The 16,340-nt window shown below is 42.4% G+C and overlaps 1 protein-coding gene across 5 annotated transcripts in view; it reads left to right on the top strand.

The window, feature by feature from the left end:
- Positions 1 to 1,323: 1,323 nt before the first annotated feature.
- BIRC6 (baculoviral IAP repeat containing 6) overlaps positions 1,324 to 16,340 on the top strand; it is a 186,006-nt gene continuing 170,989 nt past the window's right edge. For all 5 annotated transcript variants that reach the window (XM_049830566.1, XM_049830564.1, XM_049830565.1 and 2 more), the window contains exon 1: positions 1,324 to 1,715. In XM_049830566.1, coding sequence (XP_049686523.1) covers positions 1,460 to 1,715 — 256 coding nt within the window. In that variant the 5' untranslated portion in view covers positions 1,324 to 1,459. The remainder of the gene's footprint in view (positions 1,716 to 16,340) is intronic.

Raw genomic sequence — 16,340 nt, 5'->3', positions numbered from 1 at the left:
CATTTCCCTGCTACAGCTGCCTAATAAAAATACTCTTCTGTATGAAACCACATTATATTTGAAACGTTATTATATTTAAGACTGTCACTAGCCTAAAAGCTTTCTCAAACATTTTAGAACATGTCACTTAAATAAAATAATGCCTACAGGTAGGCTTAGCTGTACAAACTGCATTGGTATTCCAGGGGGTGAAAAGGGAAAATATCAACAAAATACAAAAGGGTTTAGTGTGTCATTGTCGAAGCACAGTGAATACTGCTTCAGAACAAAATGCTTTCATGGGTACAATGACACCATCGCTACTTTTTTTTGGGGGGAGGGAGACCCCCGTTCTGGGACCATTGTATTTACACGCGGACACCCCCCTTCCCCCCCCCCGCAACAATCCCGCCCCCAGGAGTAGGCAGGAGCCTTCCCGCACCCCCCTCCGCCGCGGGCGGCCAGGGACCGCCTTCTCAAGGACCCAGTTTATTCTGAAAGGAAACTGGTAGACTCGCGCTTCGGCTTTTTCACATGGTACCAAAGCTGGAGGCAACTTAAACGGGGTCTCTCTCACATCGCTCTTCAAGTACAAAAAGAAAACCAGTCTCGGAGCCGGGGGACGAAAAATCCCCGCTCCGGTTTCCCCGAGGCGGAAGGCGGCAAACGCCCGCGCCCGCTTACGACCCAGTTTTTGTCTGAAGCGGCAACGGCACCGCAGCGACGAGGGCAGGGCCCGGGAAAGCCGACGGCCAGCTGACCGCGCTCAAGGCCTGGAGGAAACAGAGCCAGGACGGGGAATTTACGCCGACTCCTCACAAGAGAGCTACCCTCCACCCTGAGGCAGAAACCCTCCCCCCGCCGGCCCCGGGCCGGGGCTCGGCACCGACACCGGCCCCCTCCCGGCAGGGCCAAGGCCGCGCAGGCCAGCTCCAGCGCACCGCCGCACTCCTGGAGGCGGCCCGCTCAGGCCTCGCTTGCCGCCGCCGCCGCCGCCCGGGCCGGGCTGGGTTGGGCTGCCCGCCCGAAGCGAGGCGCCCAGGGCGGAAGAAAGGCTCCCCGCCCACCTGTCCGCCTCGCCCCGAGGCGCGCGCGCACGCGCACTATGCCCACGGCCACCGGGGAGGCGGGTGCTCTTTGCGCGGCCCCCATGGCGGCCGCGCGCGCCCGAAGGAGGGGCTGCGGCGGCGGAGGATGCGCAGGAGGATGCGCGCGCGCAGCGGAGCCCCGCCCCCTCGTTGCCCCTCCGTGACGAGCGGCTGCTAGCCCGCCCCCCCCCCCCCCTCAGTGTTAGGGCCGGCGGTCAGTTCCGCATCCGGCGCGGTTGTGTCACTTCCTGCTCACGCTGGCGCTCTCCCTTTCCCCCTCTCCCCGGACCCGGATGGTGACTGGCGGCGGCGGCAGCTCCTCCAGGGACTGTCAGTGAGCGGCTCCCCCCGGGCCTCTTGTCCTGAGGGCGGCGGCGGCAGCGGCCGGGAAGATGGCTGCGGCGGCCTCCTGCTCTTCGGCGGCGGCGGCGGTGCCGGCTGGGCCCGGCCCCGGGCCTGTGTCGGCCGGGCCGGGCTCCTGCGAGTGGCTGCTGCTGCGGGACGGCTGCCTGCGCTGCGACGCCGACGGTCTCTGCAGCCTCTGCTACCACCCGGCGCTCAACGCCATCCTGGCCGTGACCGCTCGCGGCGCCATCAAAGTCATCGACGGCACCTCGGGGGCCACGCTGCAGGCGTCGGCACTCAACGGTGAGCGCGGGGCCCCCGCGGCCTGCCGGGGCCCTGGGCCGCGGCCTGGGCGGGGGCGGGGGGTGGGGGGGCGGAGAGCGGGCCCTGGCAGCCCCCGGGGCAGCTGCGGGGCGCGATCGCGGTGCTGGGGAGTCGCGGGGGAGGCGGGCCCGAGGCTCGCCTGAAAACAGGTGTCGTGGCGGGCGAGGGGTTTCCGCGGGGGGAGAGGCCGGGCTGGGTTCAGGCCCTTGGTGCCGGGGTTTCCCCTGGCACTTTTTCACCCCTTCTTGTTTTTCAAACACGAACGGTTCCTACTCTTCGGGTCAGAGATACTCGTGTGGGCAGCACGCAGGCGTTTTTCTTCTGTAAAATGTATTGGCGTGGTTACTAAAGGATTAAACCGGGATGGAAGCCTGTGATATATAGGGCTGTATTTTTTATTTTAGTTTGTTAGGTGTGCTTGTGGATAACATAATGTCGAACCTTCCAAAGGTTAGGGGAAACATGTTATGTGGGATAGGTATACTTCTAGTTCTTATTGATAACTGATGCTGTAGTAATTTATTTCTTGAGCCTTAATCTGGGTTTGTTAAGAAGGCTTATTTCTTACAGGTGTCACTTGTTTCATAGCTCAGAATTATTTAAGATCAGAGCACTTCATAAAGTTATTTGAGGGTATGTTTTTATATATGTTTGCATAGTTCCTCAGGCTGCTGAGTATCTTGACTTTCTCTGGCACTAGTAACAGTATCTCTGGTATTGTGTCAAGGAGGCACGATTATGTACTGACTTCATGCAGACTAAGACTGTAGCATCTCCATAACCACAAAGCAACTTTATTCATTGTGCATTGATGTTTTTGTACTGTTTACAAGCTGGCTCTATAGCAAAAGATCTGTATGCCGTTAACAGCTTTTGTTCCTGGTTCATTAATGTCTCTGAAATTGTGGTACTTGTCAGAATATTGGCAGAGGCAGGGGGCTTATTTAGTGTGTTGTGAGACCAGCCCTAGAAAGATACAATTCTTCCTAGTTGTGTGTTTGCACATTCAGGCTCTCCTTAGAGTTGTATAGTTGGGCGCTACTAATAAGACCTAGCTTTGCTGAGTGGTGGTAGCCAAGGGTTGAAGTTTGCCACCTGAATGTGGCATAGTAATGTTAAGAATTGTATGGAGGTGCCATAGTCTAGGTAATGAGTGTAATTTCACCTTGAAAACCAGCACCTGTATTACAATGTAAAACGGAAGAGAACAGGACAAAAATCTGTGATTTCCTTTCATAAGTTAAAGATGGTCCATTGTAAAGTGTGAGGGTTAAGTGTTTGGGGCAATAAGAAAGTTTTGTGGAATTATTAAGAAGCTGTCAGTTGCTTTTGTTGTTGATTGCTTGTATTGAAAATGAGATTTTTGTGTGATGCTTCCTACTTTGTTCAGAATTCAGATCGCTCTGCTTCTGTAATTCTGTTTCTTGTACTGTGCTCTCTCCTAAAGTGCTTTTATTCTTAATAACTTCATTTTTTACTTTTCTTCAAGCTATTGCCAGAATTTGAGAATTGCTTTTAAGTTGTGGATGAAGAGGGCATAAATCAAGGACTTAAGCTGTAGTTGGTTGTCTATGTAGGAGATGTTCAATTCTCATGAACAGAAAAACAAGTGAACTGTAAATCAAAGCCTAAGCTGTTGTTTTACACTTCCCTGTGATAGAATCCTTGCAAGGCATTTGATTTAGTATTCAGAATGCTAATGGCAATTCTCCCCTAAATAGTGACTATTTAAAAAGAACTTACTGCTTTGCTTCTGTTACATACATTCAGTCTTGTATACTTCCTTTAGTGTCAGTCTTCTTTGTGACAGCATGACTGTAAAAGATGGATTCTACTCCACCTCACATGAAACAACAGATTTGCTTGCAATCTACCCAGATTTTATCTGTGCAGTATAGCTGATGATTACATTACTGGAAAAAAAAATTATAACCTTAGTTTAGTTTGAAGAAACTTTAAATGAATGTCCTTATAGATTCTGACCGGCATGCCTGTTGGAAATCTGGTTCATCTCAGCAGTTGGTGTCTGTTGGGGCTGTTAGCAACCGTGTTCACTCTTGTTCTCTCCCTCTTCAGCCCTTCTTTGGGAAGAGGAGGAAAATGGAATTCAACTGTTCTCTGATGTCTGTCACTCTGTACAGTGTGAGCTCTTTTCATGTAAGGTAGTAGTAGTTGGACACTCAGACCTGTGGACCAACTCTGTTGCTGCTCCCTCCCCTGCCAAAAATGACAGGTCAAAGGATATTGTTGCTTCAGGGACTTCTGTTGCTATAACTAAAAATAGAGTCCCTGGGAACTAAAACTGCTTCTCTTGGGAGACTGCTTGTCCTCCTTGGCAATTAGGGCTGCAGGTCTTTTGCCCGGCCAAAAGATTTATGTTGGATAGAAATGCTGTTGCTCATTACCTGAGGAAAACCAAAACATAGCAGGCCTTTCTTTCTAGAAAGCAGAGCAAGAAAAAGGATCCCCCATCAAGGGAGGGGCAGAGAAAAGGAACCACCACCAGGCCTCAGTGTTGCTTTTATTTGTAGTTGCAGCTCACTGCCGCAATACATTAAGGTTTGAGCTCATTCTCAGTGAAAAGACAGAACCTGTGGAATACTGAATCTGGTAGAGCAGTGGAGGTTGCCTTTGTTAGAACATAAATGCAGATTGCTCTCTTTTGTGTGTAAAAGAGCAAGACAGAAGATTCACAGCCAAAAGACAGTTCAGTTACAGATCAGGTCCAAGCATTAGGATGTAGTCTCTAGTCTGCATGCTTCAGTTTCTCATGTGAACATCATTGGTCTGATGTGTGTGATGATCCAGGGTTTGTTCTTCTCAGTCCAAACTGTAGGAATCCAATAAAGATTATGATTATTATTATACTACACTGAATCTTCATCAGATCTCTTAAAAGTGTGTGATCATCTTTAACTGTTTCTTGTACGGGCACTGGCCAGATGATCATTTGCAACAGTCCAGAGCATGGCAGTGAATAATAATACCATTGGTAAGGGGAAAATCAGGTGATCCTTTAACATTAATCTTTGTCTTAGCTGGTCACAAGGTTGTCCATTTTATTATACCAAGGCTGTTGCATGCACACTATGCATTTCAGAGAGTCAGACTGGGAGTGCAAGGACAATTCTTGTGATTACTGGATATTATGCATTTGCCTGTTTGCTAGTAGTGGTTAGTCAGGACTAGTTTTGAATCTGTGATGCAAGTCTATCAAGTACTTTATTTTCCCTCTTAGGCATTTAAATATTTGTGTGCTTTCAGTTTCACATTGAACACTAGTGGCCAAAGAGCATGGATGATCATTCTTCAAATACAGCACTAAGGATGAGCCTATTCCTCTGCCCCAAAAAACCAAACCAAAAAAGCCAGACAAACCCCCACTGAAGAATCAAAACAAACTTCCAGAATAATCTTGAGTGACTCTTTTAGTGTTCATAGAGATATTTGATATATCAGTTCCTTTTATTTACAAATAAAATTTGTAAATAAAATTTACAAATAAAATAAGAAAACTGCTTGAACTGGACAGTGCTGTAATTCCCAGAGAAGCTTGGCCAGGGACACAATAGAGTGTACTGTCAGATGGACAGTGACCATCTTGAATGTTTCTGTAGGTTTTTCTAGATTAATTTGACATAGCAATAGTTTCAGAGCCTTGTTCACTAAAATGCAGTGTTTCATAGCTAAAGCCTTCTAAATTACTATAGAGATCCTAACAGTAATCAAACTACAGACTTCTGAATCCATACAGGGAAAGGTCTGTTCATTGTACATATGTACCAGTTCCTTTAGGGGAAACTGAGTCTGCATTGTCACCAGAGGCCCTCAACCGCTGTTCCTCCAATAGAAGAATTTAGAATGAAATAGGTCCCAGCCCAGGAGGCTCACCTGTGGCAGCAAGTTCAACACCATTGTCTATCTGTCAGCATTCCCTTTTGGGAAGTCCTGTTTGTCTTCAGCTGGCTCACTTTGAATTATGGAGCCTAGGAAATCTATCAAGGGATACCCAGTTCTGTTTCTTTTTTGATTCCTTTCTATGTGATGCAGGAGGCAAAACAAGAAGAAAAGATTCTCTTTTGTGGCTTGGAAGTCATAGAGCGAATGTACGCTTCTTATAATCTCTAGGAAGAAACTGTTGGGATACTCTGCCATCCAGTTCTAGGCTTGAATTATTTGAAGACATCAGCAGCAGTTTCAACTGTTTCAAGCTCACTGTGGTAATACTGCTCAAGTTGTCTCCATCATTCCTCAAAATTGGGGCAAGTTTCTTCATCTTCTTGACTCTTATTTTCATTTGTTCAGTTATGAGGCAAATTAATAATGTGAAGGCTGTTGCAATTAATACAGAATTTTCTCCTTGTTTACTTTCTCATTGCATGGGGAGTGTTGTCAAATATCTAGTGATCTGCTACAGCCGACCTTGCGTTTGAGTATACTTGGATGACAATGCTAATCTGGGTAAAATGCTTCTCAAAGAGATCGTTCCATTGATTTATGTGATCTTAAGGTCATTCATGAAGAGCCTTAAGCACTTCAAAGAACAGAATAGGTGAATTGTTAGATTTCAGTTCAGTGTTTCATACCAGTAAAGATTCTAGACCGCTGTGGGCTCCATTTGTCTGCTAGCTTAATCAGAGTATGTCAGTTATCCCTTCTTACTTGCCATGCATCTTGCCAGACTGTCAAGATGCCATTAATTGATATCTCCAGGCTCTGTGGAAGCACATCTGTATTATCTTCTGCAGAACCTAAAATAGAGTAAAATTAGAGATCTCTTCTTTTCACATGCCTTTAAAGGGATGTTTGCATTACTATGTTTATTGCAGTGATCCAGAAGTAACAGCAGACAGCGATGCAGGCATATGTTATGTTGCCAGACAAGATAGCACAACATTTTTCATTTTATTGACAGATCATTCATATCTGGACTGATGGATTCGTGGCTGTCGTTGCAACAATGGCACTATATTATTAAGGGTGGCAGAATGCTTTGATGTCAGATAATCAGAAATTTCCTAGCCCTCTGCAAATGGACTTTAAAAAGGTCTTTTGCAGGAAGATGTATCTTGAAATACTTCTTACTGACCCAAAGAGGAAATACTGTGCTCTGTGTCAGGGATTTGAACTTTGACTTCCTGCCCCATTCCATCTCACAGATAGTTAAGGTATTTCTCATTGATATGAACAATCCTCGGAAAGATACTGATTTTCAGCCTCAGTGCTGATTGTGGCCCAGCTTTCGTCAAGACAGCTTTTAATATCAACTCAGCTCTCAGTCATATTGTATACTGTAATATACAAAATACAGAAAAAACTTGGCAGAAATATGTTCTGGCAGAGATAATTGATTAGTTCAAGTCCAGGACATTGTGAAAGGAAGCAGGAAAATCTCTATTGGACTGGAAGTAATGGGAATGTGGAGAAGGTTTTTGCTTTGGATTGCCCAGCCTAGTGATCTTTAGAAGCCCTGATCTTTTTACTATTCTGAACACCGTGGTGATCAGTGGTTTGGATCTAGTATACTCTCTTGTCCTGTAATTGGTCCTTTCTAGCAGCCCACCATAATGTTAGCTGGCTCAGTAGAACCCCTTTCTGAGTCTTTAGTTATATTGTTTATAACTATTTTTATGGTTACTATTGCATTGATATCCATAACTTGAGCTTGAGTGAAATGCAACACCTAGAGTTTTGTGAAACAGTATAAGAAAAGTCTGTCCTAGACTGAAGAATCACCTTAATTGTTTCTCTCAAGCTTTTAATAATGATTATGTCTGATTTTTTGGTATGGTGTTGATCTGTTATTTCAGGTTTTCTTTCCAAGTTACTTTCAAATCAGGAAACAAAGCTGTACATCCTTGCTGTTATGAGGATTCTTTAATTCTCCCTGAACAGTACGATGTCTTTAAAAAAATGCTTCTTAGGCTGTCTTGGAGATGGAGATAAGGCTTACAACCATGTGGACTCTAGGACAACTTTTGAGCATATCAGTCTGTCCTAGGTCATGCTATGAGATAGCTTGTTGCATGTTGTCTATTCCACTGGGATCAGTAGCTGCTCACCTTTTTTTATTTTTTTAAATAAAAAATTTACACATGGATCAGTTCACTTTCCTGATGGTTCTTAAGTGATGCCACAGTATCGTTTTCTGTTGTTAGAAAGCTGTCCTTTAAATAGTTAATGCTCTCTTAATTGCAATGACTGCTTACAGTCACCACATGAGTGCCTGTCACTGAGTGGACAGTTCAAGAAAGAACAGCTATTGCCCTCAGTTATTCTGTTTGTGAAGTACATGTGGATGCTAACACTTGGCAGCTTTTGGTTTCTGTGGAGTCAAATACTGGACTGTGTATTGGCCCAATTCCTTGCTGCCTTGTCTTTGGGAAGAGTATCAGGATTTGGTAAAGGACCCAGTACATACTGCTGGTCCAAAAATAGACAGGCAGTCTGGTATATGCAAAACATTAATTTGGAAGATTTGCATGTATGTTAGGGGAAAGAGCACTCCACAGATAAGGATGATGCACAAGAAGCAGGGGAGAAAGAACAGCTTTTGTTTTACAGCCTGGATTAAAAGTGTAAAATTGTGGAAATAACTCATCTGTCACATAAATACAAATGCTATTATGTTTAAAATTTTCTTGAGGTGTTTGCCAGGGCTGTTCAGTGAGTATTTTATTGTTAATTTTTTTGAATGTGTAACTTAAGTGAGGAGGGAATTTGCTTATCGTTTAAGTAGTCTTGAAAATTAGTAGCATTAGTGAAAACACATACCCAGTCTCAAGTGCTGGTTAGTGAAGGCTTGCACAGCATACAGTCTGTCGGCAGTTCTTCAGTCCCCTGTACAGTTCATGGAGGGAAAACTGTTTGATCCACTGCATGTCCTTGACCAGACTGAGTGTGAAGCAATCAGGATCTCGCCTAAGCATTTGGCAGCTATAGAAGAGTTTGATAAACTCTGTTTACTGGGCAGCAGGCTACCGAGACTATCATGCAAAACTCCTTATGGAAAGGAAGAGCTGGGAGGGTGAGGAATGGGACTGAGAACTGTAATGGAGTAGCTGGATTACAATGGGGAGAAGGTTAGAAAGGGTTAGAGAAGAAGGAAACTGGGCAGGTGGCAGTGAAGACTGGGAAGATACGGAGTGTTTTATTGGAGAGCAAGAAGGGGTTGTGGTTATTGTGGAGAAACACTGTGATAGACTTAGTTGACCTGTCTTCTATGGGATCCTAGATTCATATTGTGCTGTAAACGATGACATGCAACACTGCTCGATAGACTTTTTTAAATAATGGATTTTTTTTGTTCAGTTTCCTATAGCTTTTGTAAGTCAGAATTAACGAGATTAGTATTTTTCAACAAATAATCTTAGGTTGCCTCTCCATTCAGTACAGAGAAAGGAAAAGTCCTTACTCTGAACTTTTGGAGGAACCTGCTTCCTGTTACCTGTAGAAGGAACCTGGCAAGACCAGTCTTACAAGGCTTAACTTAGTTTTTTTGAATGTCCCCTTTTAGTGACAGAACTAAAGTTAAATTTACATAGTCACCATGTTCAAATATTCCTATGCTGCAAATAGGTGTCTTAAACATATAAGATCTTTCAATTTTGCCAGCTTATCTAAAGAATTTGAAAAGGCATCCTAAAGAATAGCTTCACTTTTAAATGTAACTTAAACATGAATGGATCTAGTCTGTTCTACTTCCCTATGTAGAAGCAGTTAGCGGGAGAATGTGAGAATGCGTTTAATTAATTTGAAGCACTCATAAGAATTTAGTGGAGTTGGAGCCTGGTATACTGGACTCTGAACTGACTCATAATACCAGAATGAGATCTTGGAGTTGTGCTAGAAATATGAAATAACAGCTAAATGCTCAGTAGTTACCATATAAGGAATTACTAGAGAAATTGTCAAGAACCCAACTGAGAATATAAGTCCATTTCAATGCCTTTATGTGTGCAATTTTGATATTTCTGTCTCAAAAAGAGTATAACAGAGCTAGAAACTTAAGGTGTGCGATGGCTTATGTATGTGAGACGGTATTTAACCTGAAAAAGGTGATGGTGGGGATGATTGGGAATGGGGAGGTAAGAGAGTGAGAGAGGTTTGCAAAATTCTGGATGTGTGAAAAATGTAAATTGGGAGTTGATTGTCTCTTCTAGTACAAGAGCTGAGGGCATCAAAAGGAGTAACTGAGAAATAGGAAAATATGGAGCTTCTGGCTACAGAGCATTGTGGATGCTGGATGTTTGTGGAATTACAACAGTGTTGGACAAACTGATAGAACGACTTATCGAAGGTCATTATATAAAAAAGAAACCACTTCTGGCTCAGAAGGTCCCTGAGTACAAATTAGCAGGGACTGCGAGTGTTACAGCAAAGTACCATTGTATACATACCCTTTCTTAAATTATTCACTAACCACTTGGTTTAGACCACTGTCTTGAACAAAATCTGAGGTTATTTGCATTTTCTTCTGATTCAGTATGGTTTCTTCTGTGTTCAGTGTTGTATTTCCTTAAAAGTAATGTCAAAAAGAGAAAGGTAGTAACTCAGCAGTCTAACAGAGCTGTTGAACTACTGATGTGGTAATGTTATATTTCCTCCTAAACCTTTTATCTGCAGACTAAACAAGCCCAATTATTTTAGTCTTTCTTCACGTGTTGTATGCTCCAGCCCTCTAACTGTCTTAGTACCCCTTCATGGGACTCTCACGTATGTGGTGATATCAACAATGGAGGACCGAAGCCGGACATGGTATTCTGGAAGTGGGCTCAGAATTGCTGAGTAGAGGAGACTAATCTTTTCCCTTGATCTACCTACCGCCTGTGTGATCCCCTGTGTGGTAACAGTTTGTTGCTGCAAGGATGCATTGGTGCCTCTTGTTCAGCCTGCCCATCAGGATCCCCAAGTTCCTTCTGTCGGGTTGCCACCTAGACAGTTGGTCCCCAGCTTCTGTTGATGTGTGGGGTTATAATCCATACCAGGTGTAAGACCTTGCATTTGTCTTTGTTGAACTTCAAGAGGTTTGTGTCAAGCCATTTCTGTGGCTTTTTGAGATCCTTTTAAAAGGCAGCCCTGCCATTTAATGCATCAGTTACCCTCAGTCGCCTCCCATTTGGTGTCATCCACAGTCTTGCTAAAGGTGCAGTCTGTCCCACCATCCAAGCCATTGATGAAGATAGTAAACCATACCAAGCTTTGCTGAATGCTACTCATAACTGGCTGCCAGGTAGGTGTTGAATCATTAACTACTAACTTTGCACATGACAGTCTAGCTGTTTTTTTCACTTGCCTTGTAGCCCACCCGTCTGCTTTTGAGAACTTGCTGCTTCTCTCAGTTTGGTATTTCGGCAGCCCCTTATAATGTTGGGGCTTGGGGGGTGGAATCTAAACCATTTCCTGCCAAGCAGTCTTGGGAGTTTAAAAAGTGCCGCAACTGGAGATGTTTTCTCCTGTTACGGAGGCTGCAGGATACATAAAGGGTGAACTCGGATGCTCTAGCCTCTTTAGTGACAAAAAGAAGAACTGGTGGTAAAATTTAATCTGGCAAAGGTTCTTTGTTATGAAATGCTGCAAAGGGAATTGCTCTTAAAGAATAGAAACTTGCTGTTACTGAGCGGTGAAGTCTTCCTTGCTTGTCTCTGGTTCTGGGTGTATGCTGTGTAATCTGTCTGTCTGTAGTTTGTGAAAGACAACTTTCCTGAAAATTTTTGATCATAGTTTTTCACTTTGAGAAAAATTTTGAAGAAGGCATTGTCTTCTGTGAGGTGTTTGCGGGAGAATTGCAGGGACTTAAATTTTCACAATTTACCTGAGTTTGCAGGAAGGATTGTAGAATACCTTGTGAAATCTTTCATAATTTGTTCTCGGAATAATGGTATAAAGCTTTGTGAGCAGTTGTTTCTGTATGGTGTATAAGGCAGCAGCCATGTTAGGTACATGGAGATCTGAAACAGCATAAAGAGCATGGGCACAAAGAGTTCACCAGTGTCTTCCTGCTGATTCAGTCTCGGTTTAAGTCTGCAGAGTGGAAGAGGACCCTATGCCTGCAAAGCTAGTGAAATATGAACTGCCTTGATCTCAGTGGGTTTTTGTTTATGTTCTGAAACCTTTAAAGTGTTAATGTTAGCAGCTGTTAGTAGTTTCTTGATTAGACACATCTAGTTAATATCCATGTGGCAGTCTCTAATGCTTTGGCCCAGATAACACATCTTCCTACTCTAATAAAGATTATTACAACCAGCTATCATATAATGAAACTGATACTGAAACAATTCTGTCCTGTTTGTTGCTAAAGAAAAAGATAAACTGTAGATCATGTGTCTTGTTCTTGATTAACTAAATCCAGTTTTGGCAAATAAGAGAGTTTGAAGGCACTTTGTGATTTTAAGCCGGGTATTTCTGCCTCCTTTGGCATTCTTGCTGTTCGGAGAACATTTTCAGAGTTGTTGTTTTTCCATGTTTCAGCTCTGAATGAGTTTTTGCTTTATTCAGTCATTTTGGACTGCTCTTCCAGCTGATGTGGCAGATGGAGGTGTGTGCATATAGTGAAATCTGAAAGAGAAAATGTTGCTTGTGTATAGCTGGTTTAAGCCCATCTACATCACTCGTCTAAAATAGCAACTTGAACTTGTTTTCATCCAATAGATTCCTTTCCATCCTTTGCTCAAGTCTGAGAATGCTTTTTTGGGGGGGGGAAGGAGGGACCCATGGAGTGTCTTTGCAGCAGAGTGCTTTGCTGAGGTGATGTTTAGAGCAAATAAGGGGCTAGGCCTGGACCTGGAAGATGAAACTGCACTGCTGAAGTTTCCACTGAAGATGTAGGTGAGGAGGAGAAGAGGAGGAACAAGAGAGAATCTATAACTGATAAATTCAGTAATGATGAGTAGTAATGGCCTGGTTTGGCCATGCCTTAGCCATCTTCTCATTACTGGGTTCCCAAATGTTCATAACCACCATGTCTTTGTTTTCTTTGGGAACCACTGATGTGAAACAATTTAGAGACAACTTTCTCCTTTTTAAACCAGACTTGCAGTGGTTTTCTTTTTGGGCTCTTTTTTTGTGTGAAAATGTTGCCCTTTGCAGCTAATCCTTAATTGTGATTTTACGTAGTATTAGTTCAAAATAGTTTCCTGCAAATATAGCGAGTTAAGACAGCAAGTTAAACTTTAAGACAGTTTTGGGTTTGGGTTTTATTTTTGTATGTAACTTCCTCAAACTGTAGGTGTTCTGATATGGTTATCTTGGCAAACTTGTTTTACATAGGTAGCGTACAATGAGATATTATACTTGCTAACTGGATTTTTCAGTTGGTTTTATGATTGTGTGACTTGGTAGCAATAGGAAAGGCACCTGCATCACAACATATGAGGATAACTGATACACATGGTTTTTTTAATTGCAGGTACATGTGAAAAATGTGTGAGAAGTAGCTGAGCAATGTTCTGGCATGAAGCATTTTGTCTCTAATGGAAAGGATAGTTTTGCTATCTGCTAACCTGGCTTCAGGAAGGAGAATTTCACACACCGTATTACTATGAGTGATATCTCGTAAACTTGAAGCTTTACACCCACACTTCACAATAGAAAGGGGAAAATTCAAATTTTATTTTTAATTCTAACAGTAAATTTTAAGGGCTTCTGCAGTTGTACCATTCTCTTCTCTTGAGTTTTTAGATTCTCTTGCCTTTAAATAGCTTGATGTTCAAAGCTAATGATACAAAGTTAAGAGGATAGATAGGGCTTTTGATCTCCTGAAACCTTATCCATTTAGCTTCCCCTGGTTTTGAAATGAGTACTGGGGTGTTGTTTGGATATTGTAGTTTAAATTAGAAGTGCAGAATCAGTGCACATAATGTGTGTGTTTTGCTGAGCTGATGGGATTTCTATTTCTGCAAAAATTTTCCTTCAATTCTTAATCTAAAGACCTAGCTGCATTCATAGATCAGTTATGGATGTTACTTCAGATATTTGATTGGTGTTGGATCTTAGCATTATGGAAGTAGTGCTATGATGCATATGTTTACCCCTCTGACTTTATAGCTGCAGATAAAAGTGTTAGTTTACTGTAATTTAGATACTATTTGGGTTTTTTGCATGCTGTTCATTGGGACCTTCTTGTCTAGTGAATTGCTGACTTCGTGGTATGCTTTACTGCCATTCCTGGCTAGCAGTTTTCAAGGTGAATTAACTTTTTTCAATATTAGATGAGATCAAAGATGTTACTATCAACATTAACCTACATCTGTTTATGATGGTGGCCTTGCATATTCAGGTGACAGACACTTTCTCTTAAGCTCTAAAGCTTTGAGGCTAAAGCTATCTGTAGCAGAGAAATGGAGACAAGTTTTTTCATTCTTCTACTTGAAACGCAAGGCCAATTCTCTGATTAGTTTGGTTCATCTTGATGCCTGCAGACAAGGGGGCATAACAGATGCTGCTTAGATTGTTATGTATTCTCCAAACAAGTCTTTTTTGTAATTTTTTTTGTAGGTCAGATTTTGATCACAGGAAATTGCTGATCTGAAACAAAGACGGCGGAGGGCGAATGTTCCTTTTCTCAAATTCTTCGTTTCTACAATCTGATGTTTATTTGCTTTTAAGTTTCAGGTTGCTAGATCTATAATGTAGTATGCTATTGGGCTTGCAGTTCTAGCATTCTAGCAGCCTGCCAGGTTTCCTTATAGGAACTGACAAAATGCTTAATGACTTCTTTGTGAGTTGTTTTGTTTTTAATCCTATACAGATAAGCAGGAGATCTTGGGAGAAGCTATGATCCACTTGTGCCAAGACTGAAAAGCAAAATTATTAAAAACTTTAAATGACTATTTCTCCTTCCACCACCCAAAATAAATTACAACTGAAAAAATTAGGGCTAAAATGAGAATAACAATTGGGTTTTAATGATCTGGCTTAAGACATTTAGTGAGTTTATGTGAAACTTTTGAACTGTGATTCATGAAGATGCAGATCACTACTTACTTCTAGTAAACTTAGCCAGGCTGGATGGGCAGGACATACTGTTGTAGTGCCACTAGTAGGTTTTTCAAAGGATATTGGTTGGAGGCCTTTGACACATTGTAAAATGTTGATCCTGAGTTAGAAAGGACCCTTCTGCTGATGCTTTGAGGGTGATTAAACTTTTCTAGGCATTTCTTCTACGGTGGTGACTTCTGAGTGGAGACTTCTAAATTCTTTAGTTTCCTGGTTCTCAACCTACTGTTTTAATCATATGGGCAGCCATATGTGAACTATGATATAGTTTGTGCCTAGTAGTAGAACCATCTTGAAATGTGTTTTCTGAACTTCAAAATTAAACTCCCAAGTTTTCAAAATAGTTTGTCAACAGTTCAGAGGCTATTCAAAGTGTAAACCAGTCAGTTGCAGAATGTGTTTCCCAGGGTGTTGGAAGGACACTAAATATCGAATCATTTACTTGAAGCTCCATTGACTTAGGCTAAGTGAGCTTGTTTAGGTTTTATGTGCTTTGAATAAAATACAACTGGCAATTGTAAATAACTTCCTAGAGATAGTTTGGTCGAAGTCTTTCTGTCAGTGTAACCAACCAAAATATTAACCAGCACAGTGAGAATCACAGTTGTTAGGCAATATATTTCTTGTGCTCTAGTCATAACTTTGTTTTGTTTCTTAACGGAGCAGAAATACTGTGTTGATTAGGCAAATTATCTACCTCATTAGTAATCTTCATTGACTTCTAAAATGGGGACTGCTTACACAGAGGATATTAGTTAGCTGTTTGGTGGTTTAGACATGAGATTTCATTAACTTCACTACAGAAATGATAAAATAAGAATGGTCTAGCCTGGAAAGCCACAAGGGCTGGGGCTCCTACAGACTGCTAAACTCATAGTCATAGGGCATGAGCGTACTCCTGTGCTTGACAGAAAATAAGAAAAGTGCAAGAGAAAGTGTTCATGGTGTTGGCACTGCCAGAAAAGGTGAGCTGCTTTCCCTGTTTTCTCTGGGAAGGAGGAGGAGAGAAGTGATGGGTTAAAGAGAGTGTCCTGTAGTGATCCATCACTTGGATCACACTGAATAGACTGCAAACACCATGTTAATCTGCTGAGGTTTCTAGTTTAGGGCATCAGATACCTTTTAGTGTATTTACATAATAGTTCCCAGTACATTGTTGAAACTAATACTTTTCAAGATGTTAAAACTTGTATTGGAATTTTTGTTGAAACCATTGTTTTTCTGTAGAATGATTTTCCTTCCTTCCTTGCCTGCAGCTGTGTTGTCTGTAGAAAGTCTTGTGTGAGGAGCTCCAGTGTATTGGCAAAAATACAGTTTGAAACTAATTGATTTGGCATTCAGAGGACCCTTTTTCGTTGAGCTAGGACTAACAACTTCACAACTATGAAGTGATTCCAGGGCTCTTGGAAGTGCTTCTGACTGTTACAGCAATGATTACAATTGTAGTATGCTTCATGCAGGCAAAGGCATATGTCCTACATTTTGAGAGTATATGAGTCATTGTTTCCAAAATTTTGGTGAGAAGGGCAGCTGACAACTGTTCTTGACCTGAGTTTTCAAGAGCGGATACCACAAATGCAACGTGATGGATTGATGTGCCCTATATTT

This window comes from Accipiter gentilis, chromosome 28 (assembly GCF_929443795.1).
Source record: "Accipiter gentilis chromosome 28, bAccGen1.1, whole genome shotgun sequence".
Taxonomy (NCBI): Eukaryota; Metazoa; Chordata; class Aves; order Accipitriformes; family Accipitridae; genus Astur; species Astur gentilis.
This window is presented reverse-complemented; position numbering and strand designations above follow the sequence as displayed.